The sequence below is a fragment of the Amphibalanus amphitrite genome, unplaced genomic scaffold, assembly GCF_019059575.1.
Source record: "Amphibalanus amphitrite isolate SeventyFive unplaced genomic scaffold, NRLGWU_Aamphi_draft 000550F_arrow, whole genome shotgun sequence".
In the NCBI taxonomy this organism is placed as follows: domain Eukaryota; kingdom Metazoa; phylum Arthropoda; class Thecostraca; order Balanomorpha; family Balanidae; genus Amphibalanus; species Amphibalanus amphitrite.
Genome location: NW_024882044.1, coordinates 377,691 through 392,641, shown reverse-complemented (window position 1 = coordinate 392,641; position 14,951 = coordinate 377,691). Strand labels below are relative to the sequence as shown.

General features: G+C 47.8%; 1 protein-coding gene across 3 annotated transcripts; it reads right to left on the bottom strand.

The window, feature by feature from the left end:
- Positions 1–8,046: 8,046 nt before the first annotated feature.
- LOC122393714 lies at positions 8,047–13,079 on the bottom strand. Of its 3 annotated transcripts, none has more exons than XM_043389960.1 (7): positions 12,553–13,079; positions 11,917–12,103; positions 11,557–11,710; positions 10,759–10,898; positions 9,630–10,404; positions 9,253–9,396; positions 8,047–8,961 (listed from the first exon to the last, which is right to left on the bottom strand). In XM_043389960.1, the coding sequence occupies exons 1-7, from the start codon at positions 12,635–12,637 to the stop codon at positions 8,389–8,391; spliced, it is 2,058 nt and encodes a 685-aa protein (XP_043245895.1). In that variant the 5' UTR covers positions 12,638–13,079; the 3' UTR covers positions 8,047–8,388. The 3 variants fall into 3 exon arrangements, with proteins under 3 accessions (XP_043245895.1, XP_043245897.1, XP_043245896.1); XM_043389962.1 differs by having other exon boundaries at positions 9,756–10,404; XM_043389961.1 differs by having other exon boundaries at positions 11,917–12,016; positions 12,553–13,005.
- Positions 13,080–14,951: the final 1,872 nt, after the last annotated feature.

Genomic DNA, 14,951 nt, shown 5'->3' with positions numbered 1-14,951 from the left:
TGAAAACTTTTTTTCGGCCGTTGTCGGAAGAAATCGTTCTTTAGACTCCATTTATCTACAGCACCTGTTACCATTATGGGATGGCGATTCATAGTCTTTCTATAAGCGTTGGTATTGGTAGCGCTAGCGCTGGTAACCCTTGGCATTGTAGCCAATAAATTACCTTCAGTCGTCGTAAAATCCAACCGATGTTTTCCTTGGTGCCGTTCATCTATTGTCCGCAAATTGTTTGAGCGAACGAAGCCCATTCGGCTATTGCGTTTAAATCTGAGGCAGTATCTATATAGAAAAATAAAACTAGCGCTGTAATATCAGAAGAGTAGCGACCTTGACCTTATCGTTCTATTTTACTAACACTCAAATAGCAATTAGCATTACTGATTAGGTAGGTACTCACCGAGAAACTGACGTAGGCAAAGCCAGTTTTCCCAGCGCCCAGTGCCCATGTTGTCCATATATTTTCATATTCCGTTCCCAGCTAATGGCTTGTCTCCTTCCTTTCCACAATCGACTGTTGAAATATTTTGGAATAACAAATATCTGCATGATTAGCTATCGAGTCTTGTTGTTATTGTATCGTGTATGATGAAATACATTCTATCCCAAAGTCTCAACTCTAATGGCGAAAACATATAGGTACCTAGGTGGGTAGAGTACCTATAAAGTTATTTTGTTTTTTATCGCAGCCAATCACCAAGTTGTGGGTCTTAGCAACCCTTCTCATGCCTTGCAGAGCATTGACGTGTTATGCAATGGGTCTTGTCTGAGCGAGAGCCAAAAGCGTCCATGGATTTTATCTCGGTCTTAGACTTATCGCGCTTAGTGTGTTCCTTACCTGGAAATTCCTCGATGGGCGGCGCAGTGTTGGAATATCTCATGGCCGCTGTCCAGCTGCTGGTAGGACCACAGTGCACCCCCCTCGTGCCCCCCCCTGGCCATCGGCGGTGTGCCCATGTCGTCCATCACCTGGCGTGGCAGCCGGCGCCCGTCTGGCCGCGCGCCGCCGCTCCTCGGCTCCGCCGCCGCCTCCTCCGCGGAGGCACAGACAGACCAATACCCACCGGCGCCCCCGGCCGGATTCCGATATCACAGCCCAAAGAAACATGAGCGGCGGCTCTAGGGGTGACAAGAAATCACTAGGCACATGAAATGACGGATAATTAGTTGCAATATGTTAGGTAATGTCCTTTTATTTCTCGCCGAATGGTAGATTATGCTTCAGTATAGGTGATCTACACGTCTGAAGAAACCAAGGTTGAGGTGACCGCATGACCGTGCAACTTTTATGGAACATAAACAGCTCAAGAAGGTGTAGCAGTCGTTGTTGATATGATAATGCATCGGTAAATATGTTAGTAGGTATACACAAATACAGATAGACATACCGTAATGTAAGCAATCAGGTAACTAAAGCCGGTCACAAAACAGCTAAGAATGGACACCGGGCGGCAAAAGAAAGGTCGGTATCTGTTCTTTCTTGAAGAGCTGTAGATGACATATGCATGTTTACATAACATACAAACTTACCTGCATATTTATCCATTTTGTTTGTAATGTGTATTTACATCGATGCACCCCTGTAATCTCATGCATCAAATGTCTCCGTATATCTCGCACACCAGCTCTGCAGAATGCTCTTCTAAAGGTAATAAATCGTAAAGAGCGAAACCGCAATCTCCATGAACTATCAATGCGACATGTCTGCATATTATTCATGCATTGTTGCATAAGGAATGGCAGAATGAGCGTAAAAATAGACCATGCGTTTGGGACTGCCACTCGCGATTCGGGCGCTGGGACGATTCGTTCCACTGTCTGAACAGAAGGCGGACAATATTTTCCCGATCAGATATAGAGCTGCCGGTATTATGGTGTAATCTGATGCGACCCACGGCATCAGTCGTGCCCAGCCGCCATCACTTCAGAGCTGCAGAAATAGCGCCGGCGCTGCTGAGCTGGCGCTCGGTCCACTTCACGCCCTGTGGATCAGACTGGTCCACTTCACACCCTTGTGGATCAGACGGAGTGGCCGCCACGGCGCGTGCCTGCCACACAGCGCGTGCCGACCAGCCGTACAGACAGCGCGATGACCAGACAGGCGTGTAAAGGCGTGCAGGACAATTCGTGCTAAATTGACCGCCTTGGGGAAGAAGCACCATATGCTTCCTCGGGGGAGAAACACTTGTGCCTTGAGCCGCACCGTGCAGTTGCACTGGTGTGATCCCCGGCGGCAGAGCCAGCTCGTCAGAGCCAAGATTACTTTACTTTTAGTTAAAGCCCTCTCATCCACCGACTGATGTGCCGTCGGGTCGATGACGCCTTGATAAGCGCACAATCCATGACGCATGCACTGAGCAGTTCTGTCCCTGTTCGCGGCTCCCAATGGCTTCATCGCTGGATGACGACTGGCCGCCTCTGAACTGAGACGAGCCGAGCCGTTCGGTTGGTATCGTGACACGATCTACTCGTTTGTCGGTCGGTCCGGGATCGTCCGGGGGAGATGGAGTCGCGCCTCGCTGGCTCTAACAGACAGCTGGATGTCTAAGGGAAGTCCATGCGCGATGGACGGCCCGCACGGGAGGTTCGTTCGCCCTGCCCTCCAGCCTGGATGTCGTCCCTAGATTCTCATCGTCTCGACAGTAAACCTTTTAGAATCATAACTTTTGAACAATGCTCAAGAACTATCAATACTATCATTTGTTTTATTTAACAAAGTAGTTACGCGAGGCATTTTGGTCCCTGGCCGAAACTGGCCATGAAACTATACCTAAATCTTTCAATAAAGAAATGTCGAGGTTCTCACATGTTCTCATAACTTCGCTCGACGTCTTGATAGCAGCACGTCTATAATGAACAGTGCCTGCCGAATCCCTCCAAATCCCACTCATGACGCAATGATGTAATGTCCCTAGCGACCATCTCCATAGTCACGCACTGGTCAGACGCCACGGCTCAACGCCGTGAATTCGCGGCGTAGACTAGCGGGAGTTTGCTTTACCACTAGTTAAATCCCCGTCCATAGGTGGCGCTAGCAGTTGCGCCTGAAGGAAGGTATACTGTGCCGCATTGCTTCGAGGGCATGCGGTGCGCGAGGTCGCGCGGTCGTGGATTATACCAAGATTCCTATAGATAGATTATACAATGTACGGCCCTCCAGGTATTAAGTGGTTGGTTGCCAACATCCCAATAATCAATCTGCATTGCTGAATACGTCTAATGGCTGTTGAAAACCACTGCCGCATGTGTGCACGAACCCTCTTCTCATTTCTATTGAGTCATTTTACAGGAGTGTCTCTGTCATTTCAAGTTATCACACCGAAAGCACATAGGCTAACCAACCACTCTTTTGCTGGAGGGCCGTACATGCAAATTTAGAATCATAACTTTTTGAATCCGACACTGTTAGTTCCCTGTAGTTTGAAATCCCGGCAATGCACTACATCCGGGCACCAGTGAACATATGGAGAGTCCAATAGGCTGTTGCATCCTTATTGCTTAATAACAACATCCAAATCCCTGAGAAGTTTGATTGAAATACGTTTGTGCACAATTTTACATCGTCGAACAGAATTCTGAAAATCCGCACAGGCCTTGGTGCATGTAGTAAACACCATTCAATGTACAATATTTTCATTCGGCTGTGGCATTCTGGGAGCCTGTATTCGGTCGTAAACATTTCTGGGACACAGTGGGTTACCATATTCGTTCAACATACGGCTCGGATTCTATTCCTGCTACTTGCTAGCCTGTCTGACCTGCTTGATATACGCTTACAGTTTTCCTCAAATCCCATTTCACCGTCAGTGTGGCTCTAGCAGTGACAATAGGAATTTGTCTCTTACCCATTACCTACCCAATGCTTTGTCTTCCACATGCTTTCGTGAAAAGTGTATTTCCATATCTATCTTAAACATGAAATGAAACTTTAGAACCGGAATGATCAACCATGACATGTTGCATGCGTCAATCTTAGGCAATATCACGTAGTGCCCGCGTTTTATTGACCTAACCACTTATAACATATGTCTTGATATCCCAAACGGCGTGTCGTCTATCTCCATACTCTCGCAATGGTGCAGGCGGCTACCTGCAGCGGTACAATCGTGGCCAATCTGCGCGCACCGGCGCTCACCAGGGTGGCTATTTCCGTTTTATGAGGTGTACCGCCGTCTGTTCCGCAAAAGAATCGACCCCTCCCACATCCTGCGCGGTATATTGCTCGTAGAAATGACACTGTTGCCTTCATTTCTAGGTGGGCTGGCTGCCAGCGCGGCACACATGCCTCTGCTGGGGTCCCTAACGACACTTCAGGTGACCACCGCCGCCGCCTCCGCAGATAGCGTCGCGCTGCCCAGTGGTAGCGCCACACCAGCTATATGTACGTAATGTTCCCCTGTTTGACCAGCCCTGCAGCGTTGCAGGGTCCACGCAAGGCAGCAAGTAGCGGCAGCCGGTATTTGAAGCTCCATTCAAGCGAATATGAGTATGAAATCGTCATTTGTACAGTGAAGCAAATTCTTAGTCGCCATTAGTAACCAAAAGCACATTTACAAGACTGTAAAACTTCCTGACAAACGATCAGACTGATGCCATGCTCGGAACATTTTGGCGATATTGGCTAGCTGAGATTCTCAGTGTCCTATACAGCATACCTACATGATAGAAATGAGAAACTAATACCGATTCAGAGATGTCTGATGATCTGATGCATTTTCATCAAGACTGGGGCTTTCTTGAACGATGTGCCAACTAAGGGCGGAGTAAGACAATGTAGATCATTGCTCCTGTTATAACTGAATCTCAACGATCCAGTGAATTAATCATCAACGATCCAGTGAATTAATCATCATTACCACCGATAGTCACATAAGGCGAAGGAAGTCATCGCGAATGAAACCTAGACCAATATGGCTTATATCTTACGTAACACACACTTAGTTGTGACACTAATGTTGAGCTTCACCAATGGACAGTCCGAGCAGAAGAAAGGGATCTAACCCGTTAGCCGTGTGAGAGCGGCGTGAGAGCGTGCCGGGTGGCCGCGGTCGGCCGGTCCATTCTGGACGGCGCAGCGCCGGCCCGGTGTGAGCGACCATTGCCGGCCGGCCGCCGCGGCCCGGTGATTCATCTGGCGGTGGCAGCAGCTCGATCGGCCGGCGCTCGCTGCTCCTCCGCCTCCTCTCTCTGCCAGATAACGCGGCCGCCGCTCCACCGACCCGGGGTCAGCACCATTAGGGTCAGCGCGACGGATGGTGGACGGGGTCAGAGCCGCAACGGAGCGCTGATAGACCATCAATAGTTAGACACAGAGCAGCCTGGAGGCCCACTAGCAGCCGGACACGGGCATATGTTCCACCTTGGGACCATATATATATGTAACCGGATGTCGTGGTAAATACGATGGCATAAATTCACAGGCCCACCTCCGTGACCAGACGGGAGATGTATCTACGTCTAAAATCTGAACTCATGGCTGCATCTGAATTATGGACATCCCATATGCATTATACATCGTACGACCACTGGGCTGTGACTGGATTAGTCTGTAGGTACTGTTCTAAATCGGTGCAGACTTATAGCTGCTCACCATTGGTAGATGCGACTCAGATGGATTGTTCGGGCACTTAGCCTGGGTTGCCAATGGCGGAGTTTTATACCTATGGCATTTGCTGAGTAATTGGGGCTTATTGGCTATTTGCGCAATGCGCATGCTTTTCCTAGAAACAATCATATCGACTCTACTCAAGATACCTGAGCTAGTTGAAGAGAGAAGCTGTAACAAAAACCGTGAATGATCAAGAATCTCTCTCCCTTCTCTCTCTCTCTCTCTCTCTCTCTCTCTCTCTCTCTCTCTCTCTCTCTCTCTCTCTCTCTCTCTCTCTCTCTCTCTCTCTCTCTCTCTCTCTCTCTCTCTCTCTCTCTCTCTCTCTCTCTCTCTCTCTCCGCTCTTTGTAATGGTAGTACCCGGCAATCGGTAAGCGCATGTGTACATCTGGTATTACAGCTCATCGTGTGAAATATGAAACTAGGGATAGCTAAGGAAGTGATCGATGATTGTAAGATGATTGCGATATCAAATGATTGGCAAGATTCTAAGCGGAAGAAATAAACACACGGAGAGCTACATATAACGAAGTCTAGAGGAGATCATCGTATGTTAAATTTGACATGGAGAGACTCATATAAATGGAGACGACTTGGGGTGACTAATTGTATATGCACTAAATACTGGTTAGGAACTAACACGGCGGCGCCGATTAAAGGCATTTTTTCCATCGTCATTAGACTATAGGCTAGATATAACTTGGTTGAAAGATTGCTTCGTCGTCTAAGGTTCAACTTAGCTTTGAGCTATTATGCTTGTATAAAGAAACCGTTTATACATAAACGCACCATCAGTATTCAGTTGTGTACTCGAGTTGTGAAAGAGTTGCAAGTGACCACCTCACTTGGCACTACGTTGGGAGTAATTTTCATGCACTCTGCACCTCGCCAAACTCCCCCAGAGCAGACACTTGCGGTGTTTTTCCGTGTCGCTTTATGTAGTCGTTCGCGGAGGGCCGGCTGACCGCATCTGGCAAACATGTCGGTGCCGACGACTGCTGCCCGCCCGAGCGGCCTATCCCTCCGAAAATGGGCTCAGAAGTGCGCCCAGACGTGATCCAATTTGAGTGAAGTGCGCGCTAAGAGCCTGTTTACTCCGGTCGGCCGCGGAGTCGTGTGATCTAGCCAACAGCCGAGCAGAGAGGCCCAGCTGAGCACCAACTAACGCAGGTGCTTTTCTTTGCGGTTCCGCCTCGTTGCTTCCTTACATCCTATTTTCCTACCCTTCTTATTTATTTCTTACCTGCTTACTTATCTTACTTATTTCGTCACTTTTGAAGTTATGAACATTGAATGGCATGATGTACATAGTATTGAAAGTGTATCCAGTGAAATGGCAAAATGCCTCTTAAGTTTTAACTTGATGGTCTTTTTCATTAGTTGACAACCATTGTCCGAATGCATGGACTCGGTACAGACGAACCAAGGCACATGACACGCCCATTTACAAACTCAAAACTGGGCCCCGTGGGAACCCCATCGGCACGCATCAATTGGCGCGGCGTAGTGGTACTCAACAACAGCTCTGTGACTACGAATAAAAACGGTTCGTCTTTTCATTTTTACCGAAGTCAGACATCTTAGAAATGTGCCTCAAATGTCTCAAATGCCCAACAGTCTTGCATTCTCAAGAAATTAAGAAAATCATTGAAATTTATGCTCATTTACATTTGTATTATTGATGAGAAATCGTAGTGATTCGTCTCTTACCGACAAACATTAGTGCACGTCGAGAATCATACCAGCTCCAACAAAAGACTTTCTGCCAAGCGCTTCTCACGAGAAAAGATCCTGTCCAAAGCTAAAATACTGTGTCCATGAGCCTCTCCTTTGTCGCTGCCGCCTCGGACAGACGAGTATTTTCGAATCTCTGCGGCGGCCATGGCAGGGTGCTCACAGCGGTTTCCAATATTGGCTCCGTGGCAGAGCCTGCCGTCGGCGAGGGTCGGACGGGCGCCTAGTGAGAACAATCGGACCGTTACCAACAGGAACAATGTGCCGGGTGACGTGCTGTGTGGTCCACGTCCACGTCATGTCGTCGGTGGCGGTGGGAGTTTGGCTGGAAACGAGAGATTGGTGATTTACTGTGATGGATGACGATTTCGTGCGCCTTTTGTCGGCATCAGGTAGCGACTACTTTTTCGTTTCTACATGCTCCTTGTATGTATGTGCATCCCAAGAACCGTTGCGCTAATTGCGTTCAAATTTAGTAGACCATCAACAATCTGCTAAAATCGTTGCACGCACAAGTCAATTACGGTTTCGCATGGCACTTGGGCCATCGCAGGCCTGCGAGGAAATCTAAAGAGAACTCTGCTGGCTGAGCGTCTAGCAACTGTTACTGTACGACTTACGAGTTACGAGCATATGCATATCATCGCTAATGTTTGTGCTTCATGCCAAATGTGCCGACTAATTGAGACCCTGTGGCAGACCATCTCGTCAGTTCAAACTGCATTGCACACATCTCCGAAGACGAAATCCAGGACATTTGTTGACGATTAGGGCAAACAGCATGTAATAAAACATGCTTGAAAACAAACATGTTTGAAAACATGCTGTTTAAGTTGCATGTAAACAACATGCAAACAGCAGTTGTAACACTTTAGACGTGCCCATCACCCTTTCACTTACACGTCAGTGTGTGTATGCACTGCACTGCACACTGGCGGCCTAGGAGAAACATCCAGGACAAACACTTTCACCTTTTGCACACAAATACACCGATACGAGCACACAGTTTGTGTTGGCGAGATCTCAACATCAGCATGAATATACAACATTTCACTTCTTCTTACGTTTCTTTCCTCTCTTCTTCTTCTTCCCCTTCTTAGCCTTCTTTTTCTTTTTCCCTCCCTTCTTGCTCTTCTTTGTCTTTTTGCCTTTCGACTTCTTCTTACCTTTCTTAGGAGACTTTTTCTTCTTACCCTTCTTGTCTTTCTTTCCTTTCTTTTTCTTCTTGTCGCCCTTTTCTTTCTTTTTACCCTTTTTATTTTTACCTTTCTTTTCTCCTTTTTTCTTTTTCTTTTTCTTCCCGCCACCGTCATCATCGTCACCCCCTCCGCCACCTCCACCACCGCCACCACCATCATCATCATCGTCATCACCACCTCCCCCTGCACCACCTCCTCCCCCACCCCCTCCTCCTCCTCCCCAACTGGCCAGGTCACTGACAGCAGAGGAGTCGTCCCCGTATCCCGTGCTGTCATCACCGTCTTCATCGTCATCTTCCTCCTCGTCTTCGTCAAAAGCCGGCGCGGACCGTCGGGAGGTCCGGTGGCTCGGCGCCGGCCGTTCCACGTCCTCCACCTCGTCCTCGCTGGACTGCTCCAGGTCCTCCTCGTAGAAGGCAGCGTCCTGAACGCGACAACGATATGCGTGTTTAGGAGTGTCTAGCAGATAGAATGATATAACATACAAACAAAATTGTAAAAGTGCAATGGTCGAAAATGCATCATGGCAGTGGATGCCTTTCATTAGTCACAGACTCACAACGAATGAGGGTTGAACAGCACATCAGCATCCTCTCAGCTCGTATATGATACAGCACATAACACTGTCCATGTGACATGACACAAAGCAAGACCTAACCCTGGCGACAAGGTATAGGACACCCTACTCAGGTAAAGACAACCTCTGAGTACTTACGGGTGGCTCGATGTCGGGCGTTGGGCCGCTGGAGCACGGCCACTTTTTGAGCAGGTAGCCGGGAGCCATCATCTTGGGATTGCCCCAGTTGTACGCCAGGTCCATGGACGTTTGTAGCCAGCGGGCCAGCGTCAACATTATCAACTGACAATAGACGGAGAAGCACATGCGTAATTTGAATGAATTATCGTTAATCGAAAAATACCCATCAAAGTACAGGCTCAGAGGCGCTTAGATAATCAAGTTCAGCATCTGTTTTTATGGTGACATCAGTGTTTAAATGTATTGGAATCATTAGTTCTTTATCATCCCAAAGCTGAAGGAACAGTAGCATTATTTCTCGAGCCTGAAAAAGTCGCGAGGTCGTAGGGGTATACCTGGAATATCCAGATGGTGAACAGTGTCGTCATGGCCATGCCGATAACCCAGAACACGGTCCTGGAGAGTGCCTCCCCGCAGCCGACCCGGTGGAAGATGCGCTCCTGGAGCGCCTGTCGACTGACCTTGGAGGGCTGGAACCAGCCGTCCAGCTGCGCCACGGACGCCTCCAGCTCCAGCTGCGGCAGCAGCGCCTCCAGGCGCCCCTCGAACGGCGAGTCCGTGTCGGCGGCGCCGATCGGACCCGAGCCTCCGTCCAGACCGTGCAGCTGAAACTGAGGGAAGGCACCCGACAGCTTCTTCGATATGTCCTTGGCGGGCTTTGGTGTCGTCTTCTTGCCTCGTTTCGGAGCATGATATTTCTTTTTCTTGGGTTTCGTTTTGGATCTAGGACTTCTTTTACGCCTTGAGTAGTTGAAAGACTTGAAAAGAGGAGGCCCAGGGCCACTTTGCAGCACGTCGTTCACCGGACTCCAAGCGACAATCGTGTCGCGGCTGCCTTTATCGCTACTATTGTTTGTCGTGGTCCCGTTCATTGCCTGGTCGGTACTCCAGGTGGCATTTCTGTGAGTTGATGTGGCCGCCTCTTTCCGACCCTCCCTCCGCCACGGTCCGGGTTGAAGCAGTGACACGCTGCGGCGCCGACGCCGACCGGATTTGGCCTCGTGCGGCATCAGGTCCCAGATGGAGTCACACACCAGAAGGATGCTTGAGTTGCAGCAGCTCCAGGGTGCCCACGGCAGCACCAGCTCTCCCTCCGGGGTCCGGTACGAGCTGAAACACGAAGAGTGAGACAGTGGTGGGCGCAGTGGGCACTGTACAGAAGTGACGCCCCGCCGCCGGCTGGTCCTAAGTGACAGAGACTGGACCTGTTGAACATATCAAATACGGTGCTTGTCAAACATATCACATACGGCATACCCCGGACATTACGAACGTCTATCTGACACTGAACTTGTCGAGCATCTCACATACACCGATTTCCTTGAACATTCCAAATCAAACTCAAAAACACTATTCATTGGAGGACTCCATGCATACTGCATCCTTATGCCCATCATGTGCGGTGTTTACGGCTAAGCAAGGGATTGTCCTTCGCCGCGCTAAGAATACTCATGCGATGTGAACCTTTTGGCGAACTGTTTGCTGGGCTTGACGTCCTCAATGTTGACCCAGCTGATCCTCATCCAGTCGTCGAAGCCGTTGCCGCCGCAGCAGTGGTGGCTGACCTGCAGTCTGTCCAGCTGGCTCTTGGTTCCGCTGTCCAGCTGCGGACACAGCCGGAGTGAAACTCTGGTCACGGCGAGATGTAACCTTCAGCGAGATATAATGCTTCCACTCTCCAGTCATCATTGCGGTCGGCGGGTCATTCACCGCAGCCACTGACTTTTACCCAGCATTTGGTATTCAGCATAAGATTAACAACGCCTCCTTAATCTTTGCTGCTATGGAGGGCAGTAAATTTAGCTATGAAAATAAAAAGTTAGTTCATTAGCCTGACCTTATGCCTTTACCAATGACCATTCCCTGAGGCCATCAACGGTTCTCTCATCTATACCTCACTAGCCGTCAAATGCACATAGCGCACGCTTATTACATACCTACATTTATAGTTACAAATGTCGCATGACATAAACCAAATGGCAGCAACATACCAACCAGGATATCGCTCATAATGCGCAATATGACGTGAAGCCGTAAATAAAGCAAACTAATGTTGCTTTTGCTAAAATTGTATGTACCTTATGTACCTACATACTTAGCGACTAGCAGTGGGTACCTGGCGATAGGGTATTGTCCCTACTAGGCTATCAATTTGGAAATAGCACAGACAACTGTTGACAAGGGTAGAGCACACTTCTCTTATTTGTACATTTTCTATTATTATTTTTTTTATTCAGGTGCCTGCTGCTCACCACCACCCACCTTGTAGCGGACGGCTGCCTCGTTGAAGCCGGCAATGAGCGCCAGCTCGATGCGACCCTTGTGAACGGCACAGAGTACCAGGGCAGAGGAGGGCACCAGTGAGACCAGCAGCGCCGCCAGCAGCCAGAACGAGAAACACGAGTGGAAACGGTCCCTGTGCAGACGGAAACACACCGTCACAGCTGAGTGGCGCTCCCATTGACAGCAGGGAAGTAGCGCTTACAGCTGAATTCGGATATAATCTATCAATATAATTATCAATGCGATATATTCAAGCCTCAATGAGCTTCAAAGCAACGTGAAATTTGCTAGAGTTTGATATTTTCAAATGCTGCATTGCGTTATAAGTTTTTTTTTTACCTCGTTTTCCAGTTGCCGCAGTCGTAGCAGATTTTCGCCCCCGGACCGTGGAAGATGATCAGGGTGGCCGAAATGCTCAGCATCATATGAAAGAGCACGTCCGGGTTATAGTTTTTCAGAAGCTCTGCCTTCGTGCCGAGCTCATATCGGATATAGATACCGAGAAAGAGTAAAACATGAGCCATTCCTGTGGGCAGACAAGCAAGGCCGATGTAAAAGTAATGCATTTAGATTATGTCCGTAACCTGTCTGGAAATGCTGAGAATGTTAAACCTATGACAAGGCTGTGGATTTAACGTAAAACTAACATCGTTATGTAAAGCTTTCTTGAAAACTAATAATACAAATGAAGTACCACCGATTAATCTTTGAGCACTCACAAATTTGATCAATGGATCAATGCATGCAAATCTGGTGACATTAGTACAGCATCATTGCAAAGTTGGATCTAAAAAAAGTGATGACAGCTGTTTCTCCAAATACATTCGAGAAATAACGATGTTATGCTTTATCAAGCTTTTATTTCACAATGAAAGCTTGAAACATTATTACCTTATACTCAAGGATGGCACGTCAAGAAGTCAACTCTACATCGCAATATATATCCAACACCAATTATAAAAAAATGTTGCTCACCGACGATTATGGCGTTGACGGCCATCAACGCAACACCCAGTGTTCCTCTGGATCGTTCCCGCAATGGTATCTGACAGACTGGCATGATGTAGCACGACTTCACGTCATTCAATAAATAAACAAACAAAAAGCGCCCTCGATCACAGCTTTAGAGCGTCATAAAATTGTAAGTAAAGATTAAAGCAGAACGCTGCTGGAGGCCAACTTCTTTGACTTCCATCGATAACGTCTCTGTTCATGCTCGGACCGTTCCTTTGAATAAGCATGAATACTTTTGAAGCTCGCTTGCGTTTTAGATCGCTGGCACTGATCGATATGATAGTAACACTAACCCTCTGAAAGGAAGTAAATGCAAGTTGAATCGTGAATTTCACACCATTTTCTAATGTTAGATAGGTTGCATATTTTGCCTACTTGCGCCATTTTCGCTCAACTATTATGCATGCGTTTTGCAAATTAACGCATGATCATGAACCTTGGCATGAACCTTGGTATGAACGTTTCTGCTACCGTGTTCAATGTATTGCACGTGCTTTTATGCAAAACTGCACACTTTTTAAACGACCTTATAATAAAAGGGAGGCAAATCTCTTTTTAAAAACCTTGCGCATGCTGTGCTTGAGAACATAGTTATTACTTTTGGGGACTTAATCAAAGTGTCTACTCTCGGTGTAGTATTGGTAACTACTGAGGCATATATATCCGAAACATTTATTTCTTTTGTAATTCAAATTTATCAATGCTTCAGTTTTAGACACATACCTATGGTAAGGCCAAGAAAATGATCACCAGTGTAGCCTGGTAAATATTTAAATAGAATCAGCTATAAAAGCTAACCAGGTATAAATGCCAGTTACTTATCATAGCTCAAATAAGCTCTCATAGCAAAAGGCCCACCAATTATGAGAATACATTATAACTTACCCCGTGCACTCAGCCATTGGTTCCCCAGCGGGAATCCGCGCTCAATACGCGTCCAGTAATTAGACGTCAGATTGGCACTGAACCGCAGGGACGTCCCCATTGCCGTCAGGCCCGGCTGCATACCATTGGGCCGCCGCTCGGGGGACATTGGCCGGTCTGTGACCTCCAAATGGCGCCGTTACCGTCACATGCTCCCGAGTCACAGTCACGTGAGAAGAATCGACTGTGGCAGGCTGAGTGGGAGCTTTGCATATCTGAATGCACGCTGCACAGAGATCTCTGCTTTCCAAGAGAAACGAGATATCGTAGGGCTCGTTAATGGCGCTAGAAGTTCAATACTATATAAATAGTTCGTTTTTTTTTCAAAAGGACGCTGGCTCAAAGTTCCTTATCGAAGCTCTCACGTGAGTTTTGGCAGCTTCAGCGTCTGGCCAAGAATTTCTTACCGAAAAAATATTCGATTTCAAATTGTGCACGGTAAGTGCCTGGAAATTGTGTCTTGAAAAAATAGCATACTATGATGGATGACATGACGTCACTGGTGGCAGCAGGCACTCAATGTCCGTACGATGAGACCAAGTTTCGACGAATTTGGGGGAAACTTCGTTTTTCACTGTTGCTGAGGTTATAATCGAGTAAGCGGTTTCGTCCATGATAGTTTTACGCTACATTGCAAAACAAGTTCGACTGCATGACGTCACCACTGTTCTCAAATCTGGTTCCAAAACGCACGAATGGAAATTATCGGGAATAATTCACATGTTAACCCTCGCCCATGTAGGGGGGGGGGTTGGTGCAACCCCCCCTGAGGTTTTTCGGAAATAGTGCAAAAACGGCGGCGCGCAGCGCCGCCAAAGTTTGGGTACCTTATGGGGCAAACCTTGCGCATCTTTTGCTAAAAAAATTTGACCGGGTTATGGCAGGTCACGGAGTTATGACGTCACAAAGGGAACAGCCTCCGGCCGGATTTTCACAAACTGAGTGCCAACGCCCGAGGTTTCCTGCCGGTGGTACGGACATCGGTTGATGGATCGTGATGAAACTTCCCATGCATGTTGGAGCACGTATTGGCTATCATATGGTATAAGAAACTTGACCGGGTCAGGTCAGGTCACGGAGCTATGACGTCACAAGAGGAACAGCGTCCGGTACTATTTTTGAAAAGCGCCCGAACCACTATTTTGCTAATTCTTGTCGCCTCAATGGGAATATGCAGCAATATTAGCTTCTATAGGGAGCAAATGGACCTCCCAAATCCAAAAATACAATCAGATTTCAAAAATTTAAATTTTGATTTTTCGAATTTCTGCCGCCGACTGTGACCTTGCCGACTTCCGGCGCTCCCAACGCGCCATTTTTAGAGCTAGGGAAACGAAATACATACCAAACGATAGAGAATTGATCAGGGAACACGATAGTGAAGGTTTCAAGCCGATATCTCCCACCGTTTTGCCGCAATCGCCGCCGAAAGTTGA

Bases quoted from the DNA above. Each gene is read 5' to 3' on its own strand.
- LOC122393714 (XM_043389960.1), bottom strand. From the start codon at position 12,637: ATGCCAGTCTGTCAGATACCATTGCGGGAACGATCCAGAGGAACACTG. The intron at 11,711-11,916 runs GTAAAAAAAAAA...CCGTCTGCACAG, and splicing joins TGCGGCAACTGGAAAACGAG to GGACCGTTTCCACTCGTGTT. The intron at 9,397-9,629 runs GTATACCCCTAC...GTCTATTGTCAG, and splicing joins TCACCATCTGGATATTCCAG to TTGATAATGTTGACGCTGGC.